The 8,223-nt window shown below is 36.8% G+C and overlaps 1 protein-coding gene across 1 annotated transcript in view; it reads left to right on the top strand.

The window, feature by feature from the left end:
• Window positions 1-1,401, top strand: part of ndufb5 (NADH:ubiquinone oxidoreductase subunit B5) — a 5,539-nt gene extending 4,138 nt beyond the window's left edge. The window contains exons 5-6 of the mRNA XM_060867677.1: window positions 1-84; window positions 1,145-1,401. The exon at window positions 1-84 is cut by the window's left edge and continues 23 nt beyond it. Coding sequence (XP_060723660.1) covers window positions 1-84; window positions 1,145-1,265 — 205 coding nt within the window. The 3' untranslated portion in view covers window positions 1,266-1,401. The remainder of the gene's footprint in view (window positions 85-1,144) is intronic.
• Window positions 1,402-8,223: the final 6,822 nt, after the last annotated feature.

Raw genomic sequence — 8,223 nt, 5'->3', positions numbered from 1 at the left:
CCGGAATATTTACGACAGTCCAGTGAAGGATTATGAGAAAATGATGGCACTTATCCAAATTGAGAGTGAGAAGGCTGAACTGAGGTAAATGGTTCATGGTCAAAGCTCACCTGCATTTCCACGTTATATATGTTTTTGTGGACACAGATCTAATTATGTCAATAACGATCATGCTATTTATGTTAAAAGACTGATAACCGAAGGCTCCATTGTTAAGTCAGTTAAAGTTGTCATGTGTTTTGTCAGCTAAACCTAATGAAAAGTCCTGCCACATTTACAAAGATTAGTAAAACGCTTTTGTTTATAATCAAATGTGTATTTTAATAATTGCTAATCACCTGTAAACACCCTAGCACATTCATATCACAACTCTCACAACCCTAACTTTAGAGTTTAATGTTTACTGATTGTGTGGGTGGGTGTGTGGGGTTGGGATGGGACACAATGTCGAAACAGGTCTTTATCTATAAAATGGATGTTTAAATACATTTCTCTGAAGATATATGCATGTAGACATTCAGGATTTTACACAAGATCCTATTAACGTCTCTTATTACTGGTTTTAAACACTAATTTGCTGCATAGCTACATATTTGAATGGGATTCGAGGCATTCAGCTTTGAGGGAAGTTAATTCAACATAATGGCAATTTTTTAGGTTCAGTTTTTTTTTTTTCCTTCCTAAAGAGTTAGGGTTAGAATATATACTCAATTTAAATTGCCTTAAATTTACATTTAGTTAAACAATGAATGGCCAATTTTAAAGTTAATGCTTTGGATTAGATTATGAAATTTGTAATTTGCACTGTTAAATTTAACAAGTAAAGTGTTACAGTACAGTGAAATGTACCAAAAATGTCAGGTTTTTGTTTTTGAGGCAATGCATAGAGGGAGATATGGGTGCCAAATATTGGTATTAAATCTTATTAATTTGAGTCTAATCTGACCTCTGCTCAGATCTTTTCACCTGTGAGTTGTTGAGGTCAATATTGCAAGGCAATATTGTGAATTGATTTTTATTTATTTATTTTTTAAAGTTTTCTACTGTAACACATTTTAAAATGAAAGTTTTTACTTATTTGTATTTCATAAGTTTCTGCTTTATTAGTCTAACCAATAAAACGTCTTGATTTATTTTTCCACAGAAAAAAGCAGCTTGAGGTTCGGAAGCACATGAGGGCAAAAGGAGATGGACCCTGGTTTTATATCGACACAGTTGATAAGAACCTTATTGACCAGAGTCCTAAAGCAACACCTGACAATTAAAGCCTGGGGTGGACATCTGATAGCCACCACCTGAACCTGAACTATTGTCATTATACAATGTATAATGGATACTGATATTTGTGCAGATATATTTGTGTTCTTTTGCTGCTCACACCAATAAAGTGTAGAAGCCAAATCATAGCTTTCTAGTATTCATTTTAAAGTTATCTGAAACCTTAAATTACATTTAATCAGTGTTTTTGTGATTGTTGCATCCCAAGATGCTTGATGTTGCAGCAACCTTTCCATGTTTTAAAAATTAATTCATTAAAATGAAATAATTTCAAATAATAAAAAAACCTAATTGGATTGGCACACGATTTTTCTAAACTATTACCAGTGAAAACACACATGTAATTACTTTTTTGTGTGTCATGATGTTTTTCACACTGTGTATTTTGGCCCAAATCTGCAGAGAATCTGTGGTAATCTGCAGAGGGTGCTGGGTTTTGTATTAATTTCTGCAATAACAAAATCACCAATCCTGAAGGTATTAATAATTTCCAGACTATACAATTAGGAAAGCCTTAATAATCTTAAATCTGTTTAGATGCAGAAAAGGTGTAAAAGTGGGACTACAATAAAGTCATATCCTAAAATGTTTTATTCCCAGAAAGGAAAGGTTGGTTTTAGGTCTGTTCTTTAGGGAGAGTTTCAGAAGGAGTGTTTTCAGCAGTTATACAACTCTTAATTGTAAAGTTCTTACTTTGCTCTATTCATCACTATTATTATTATTATTATTATTATTATAATTTTCACAGATTAGACCAACATCTGCAGATTTTTCAGTTCTCGATTGTTAAACATATACATGGCAATAAATATAGCATACCAATGTTATAGCTTCTTGGTTGCTTCTCTGACTATTCCCTTTTTCACAGTCCAGGACAGTGGGTGGAAGATGTTGTCTGAGACAGCCAGTAGCTTATACAACATCCTTCTTTCTGACACTACAGTCAGAGAATCCAGCTCCACCCCACATCATCACTGGCCTTACGGATGACTTTTTTCAGTCTGTTGGCATCAGCTACCTTCAGTCCAGCATTCAACAGCAGAAAAGATACCACTAGCTACAACCGACTTGAACATCTTCAGCATCTTATTAATCTATTGTGTGAAATCCATGTATCCAGGTAACCAGGCAACCAGGTGTAAACAAGGTCACGTTGCGCTTACTTTGTTAGCACTTATTTAAAATACAAATTTTGCCCTGCATTTTGAGATATACATTTAAAAGATTTTTTTAACCCATTATTTTAAGTCCCATAATTTTATCTTTATTAGTTTTTGTTATAACAAAAAGAGAAGGTGTCTAAAAGACATTTTGATAACTTCGTGTATCTAAACTTTATTGTTGGTTTTTTTTTATAGTATATTATATATTTTTTATAGTATTAAGTACTACTTGTCTAGCACTAATTAATTTGTGGATTATTATATATTCAATATTATATTGATTCAAATATTTTACCCTGAATGTGGTGCCATGTATCCGGAGGAAAATGCACGAATACACACAGCATGGAGTGGTTTGATGAACATGATCATGAAGTCAAAAGACTGTTCAAAACTATTCTTTTTAGTTTATGTGAAGTGTCCTAGGATTTACAGAGGTCATTGGGTGTTATCTATTTTAGAATAATAGGAACATAAACTACTACTATTACTACTACTAATAATTATGATAATAATAATAAAAATCAGAAGAAGAAGGGGGGGTTAATAATGTTCTGGTTTCTGTCACCACCATGTATTAAACAGAGTACAAAGTGGGATTTATCTAAATAATGGAAGGAAACATTGTTAATATGGACAGTTAAAAAACAAAAAAATGAACTTTAGCCTTAAGCTCAGTTTTTAGCCTTAAGAAAAAAGTGACAATAAAGACACCAGACTCAGACTAGTAGATATTAGATAGTAATACTGTATTTCATAGTTAATGTTTCTAGTTGTAAAGATTTATATTTCCCAGTGGAATCTAATCCACAGATATTCACAACCATTCACCTACTGTACATACATAATATAATATTTAACAAATGTGGTGGAAATGCTGAAATACAGTAAAGTACAGGAATTTTTACCATATTGCCCCAGAATTCGCTTTGCTGTATTTATAATCTAAGGAATACAGATCTTTAATAAATCGACTCTGGACTTTAAAACTTTCCGCTTAATTTTTTTGATAAGAGGAGACACAAGCAGGCAAATGCATCTGAATCCCTGGACATCCATAAGGATTTTGTGGAGATGCATAACAAGAGTAGCTTAATACTTTAAAGACACACACACACATTTTCGTCTAACAAAATCTGTGAAACTTTTTTTTGTAATAATCTACAGATGATATAAACTGCAGCAGGGCTGTTCAAATTCTAAATGTCCAAATGTGGCTTATACTACTTGGGTGTCATATGACTGATCAGTCATGTAACTGATCAATCATGTATGTGACCGAGGTGACTGAGGCAACTGTGACAAGGAAAAACTCCCTTGGATGATAAAGGAAGAAACCTTGAGAAGAACCAGACTCAAAAGTGAACCTCATCCTCATTTGGGTGACACTGGAGGGTGTGATCATAAATATACAGTCCAACAATTGTGTATTGATGAGGAGGTTGTTGACCTCAAAGACCACATCTCTTAGTATGTCCGAATATTTCATGAAGCAGATTCCAACAGGAGCTGGTAAATCTCTAGATATCTCGTTATCCCTACATGGTTTGCCTCATCTCAATAAAGGTCTTAAATCTTCATGACAGGCAAGACAATCAGAGCTGGTACAATCTCTGGATGCCTCGTGATGGGAAGAAATAGAAAAGCAGTGGTGCGAATTTAGCGTAGCTGCTGTTCATAATATTAGCAAGCACTAGATGATAATGTACATGTACTAGAGCACAAGATTATGGGAAGTAGTACAGTATGTGTAAGCCTGATTAAAGAGGTAGGTTTTTAATCTACATTTATTTGGCTATTGCAAAGTTTGGGAGCTAAATACGAAAAGCTCTACCACCTTTAGTATACTTGTGATCTCAGAAAGTGTGAAGGATTGTAGCATTAGAAGACTAGTTAGATACATGGGAGCTAAACCATTAAGAGCCTTGTATGTAAGTAGCAGCAGTTTGTAATCAATTCTAAACTTAACAGGTAGCCAGTGTAGAGATGATAAAATTGGGGTTATATGATCATATCTTATTGTCCTGGTAAGAACTCTGTATCCTATTTATTAAAGATGCAGGACAACCACCTAGTAATGCAATACAATAGTCCAGTCTGGACGTCATGAATGCATGAACTAGCTTCTCAGCATCAGATAAGGATAGGATGTTTATTAGTTTGGCAATATTTCTTAGATGGAAGAAGGCTGTTTTTGTAATATGGGCGATATGATTTTCAAAAGACAAGTTGCTGTCTAATATAACACCCAGGTCTTTCACTGTAGTAGTTATAGTACATTCCTATAAATTAAAGTGGAATGTGAGCTTCTGTGTACTGGTTTTTGGATTGATAATTAATATTTCTGTCTAATCATAATTTAACAGCAGAAAATTACAGGTCATCTAATCTTTTATATCTTTAATGCACTCGGTTAACCTAGACAACTTAGCAGCATTTATTAGTACTCATTTACAGCATTCAGCAGACACCCTTATCCTTCAATTTATACAACTGCGCAATTGAGGGTTAAGGGCTATTCTCAGGGGGCCCAGCAGTGACAACATGGTGGACCTGGAATTTGAACTCACAACCTTCTGATCAGTAGGCCAACACCTTAACCACTAGGCCACACCCCACTACTCTAATTCTGCAATGCGCTCTTTGTCGGAGATGTGCACCCTGGAGCGACAGGATGCTTTTTAAAAGATTCAGCCCTGCAGGACACATTCAATCTGTCCACATCTGCAGGGACAGGTGGACTTGCTACCCGCTCAGCTACTTTTGTTGTGAAGCTGATGGTAAAACAAACAGAAGAACACTGTTCTCTACACTGTTTCTGCAGATTCTTAACAGTTTTTGCAGCCAACTAAAGGCCATGTGTAATTTACGTAGTATTTTATAGTTTTATTATATGGATATGGTCAAGTTGTAAAAGGCAACAATTTCATCAAGAACCTGTATGAGTTCATCATCAACATGACCCTGTTTGACACCTTCTCTCTGTATGGGAGGATAGTGTCATGCAAATGTTTGAGTTTGAGCTGTTCTGAATAGTTGAATATGTGTGCAGCATAATTAGCATGTGTGTATTAGCTCAGTTTGATTGTAAACTGTGTGTTGACACTGTGTTTCTCCTGAAGTTTGTGGACTCAAAGTGATGCGGGTAAATCCAGTACGAGTCGGTGAAGGCAGCGGTGTTGGCCATTGAGCAACTCAATGGAAAACTGATGAACGGCCGCCAAGTGTAAGCCACGTGTAAATTAATGTTTTTACCAGACAGGGTTTTTTTTTTACATTGTACTTTAATTAAGATTAAGAATAATTAAGATTAAGATTTCTTGAACTCTTTATATACATTATATACTCTTATATACTCTTTATATACAGAGGTTATGTTTGGTCTTATGAGGGTATTTCAGTCAACATCAGATGGTAATTGTACTGCCGAAGACATAGCTTTTAACACCAGGCTTTAGATAAAGACTCTAACATCTGTTGTGTTACAGCAATATCAAGTATTTTAAGTCCTACAAGGAGCCTGAGGCTGAGGCACTCAAGGCTGAGGAACGCAAGGCTGAGGCACAGAAGGCAGAGGCACACAATAACCTGTATGTCAAGAACTTTGAAAACACCATTGACAACGAGTACCTGCACACGCTCCTGTCTCCTACAGGTGATGATAGAGAATAGGGATGCCAAGGGATTTGGATTTGTGAGCTTTACATCATCCCAGGATTACATGATGGCCATAAATGCTATGAATGGCAGGATGAGGAGCAGGAAGCGGGTGTATGTTGGACTGGCTCACCTTCAGAGGGTGTTCGGGCAGCAGTTTAACACCTCACAGAAACTGCACCAACCAGTGCTGCCTCCGTGCAACAAGACGAGCACTTCAGCCGTTGAGACACCTCCTTCAGAGAACATTGTCTAAACTGTCAAGGCAGCTGCCTTGAAGGACACTATCCAAATTTTCGAGACAGCTGCTTCTTCAGAACAATTTCCAAGCCGTGGACACTGCTGCCTCAGAGGACACCATGGAAGCGGTTGAGACAACTGCCCCAGAAGACACTGTGGAAGCTGTTGAGACAGCTGTCCCACATAATACTGTCCAAGCCGTCGTGACCGCTGCCTCAGAAGACATTGTTGAAGGCATTGTGAGAGATGCCTCAGAAAACAATGTCAAACTTTGTCCATCACAATCTCACTGGCATTGTTTGCCCTATTTGCTGCTGTGACAAATTTTTAGAATAATTTCTCCAACAGACCATGAGCATACTAGTTATCTCTGAAATCTGAAGAAATCTCAAATCTCTAAATCTTATCATGAACACATTGAAATGTAATAGCTTGTTAATAGTTTGTGAAATAGCTCGTGGACAGATCTTAGCTCACATCTGTCTCTAGTCCGTCCTGGGTTTTTCATGCTTTTTGTTTATTGGTGAAAACTACATGAATTGGCCCAGGGTTCTTCTTTTAAACTCCAACCAATGAAGACATATGTAATTACTTTCTATGGTAGCCATACTCATGTTTGATGACCATGAAATGAGGAGGGCTTTGGCTGAACGAGGGTAATGATGATGTCAATCGACGTATCTCAGCCCAAATCTGTGGACATTTTAAAAAACTGCAAGTTTCTCTGACTATCGCAGACTTTGTTTAATTTTGCATATATTCCTGTAATCCAAAAATCGTTTAATCCTTAAGGCACTGTCTTTTATTTCTGCAAACGTGTATTGAACATTCAGTACTTACACTGGTCGGTGCTGTTTTTGTGTATTGTCTTTTGTGGACTGTCTTTTGTCTTGCATTTTTTGTTTGCAATGTTTTTTTGTCTTTTGTCCTGCACTGTTTGTTTGTCTTTTGTCTTGTCTTGCACTGTTTGCACCAGGTTGCACAGATGCACTTTATGTATCTAGAACTAACTTACTAAGTCCTTAGCTCTGTATTTGTTTTATGTAGCACCATGGTCCTGGAGAAACGTTGTCTCATTTCACTGTATACTGCAACAGCTATATATGGTTGAAATGACAATAAAAGCTTCTTGACTTGACATTTAGAACGTCTTATAGGTGTCTTTCCAGGTGTCTTTCCAGCTATCACTTTGCAATTCTTATTTTCACCTGATGGTGGCAGTAGACTGACTTCATTAACACAGTTATCTGATATTCCAAGGGCCTTTTCCCTCTGTGACTAAACATGCAAATGAATTCACTGGCAGATATTTAGTTATGTTTATAGACAAAAAATGTAGCTGGCATGTAGCTGGCATAAACATCACATCACTTGATTGATTAGTTTGGTATAGGGCCTACTTTTGCAGCCAATACAGAATTATTTTGTCTTGGGAACAACAGATAAAAGTCCTGCACAGTGGCCAGATGGATTTTGAGCCATTCCTCTTGCACAACATTGGCAAGGTCACTATGTGATGCCAGTTTAGCAAAACAACCCTAAATGGCTCAATGATATTCATATCTGGTTACAGTGCCGTGCCCATCTAACACAAATAATGGGCCTGATATTGCAGCCCAAACCATCACTGATCCACCAGTGTTTCACCTGCATGCAACAGTCCAGGTGGGGCTCTTTATTGGGGCTTCTCCACACTGTAACTCACCAGAAGTGTCAAAAACTGTGAAGGTGAACTCAATACATGTTTCACATTGTCAACAGCACAAGATTTCCACTGATGGCACCAATAATAGAAACTAATATTTGGTAATGGTGCAAGTTTCCCACTAGACCTCGTGCATATAGGCGTAAAACCTCCAACACTATATTATATTGGCCAGTGTTT

This window comes from Tachysurus vachellii, chromosome 4, assembly GCF_030014155.1.
Source record: "Tachysurus vachellii isolate PV-2020 chromosome 4, HZAU_Pvac_v1, whole genome shotgun sequence".
NCBI lineage: Eukaryota > Metazoa > Chordata > Actinopteri > Siluriformes > Bagridae > Tachysurus > Tachysurus vachellii.
This window is presented reverse-complemented; position numbering and strand designations above follow the sequence as displayed.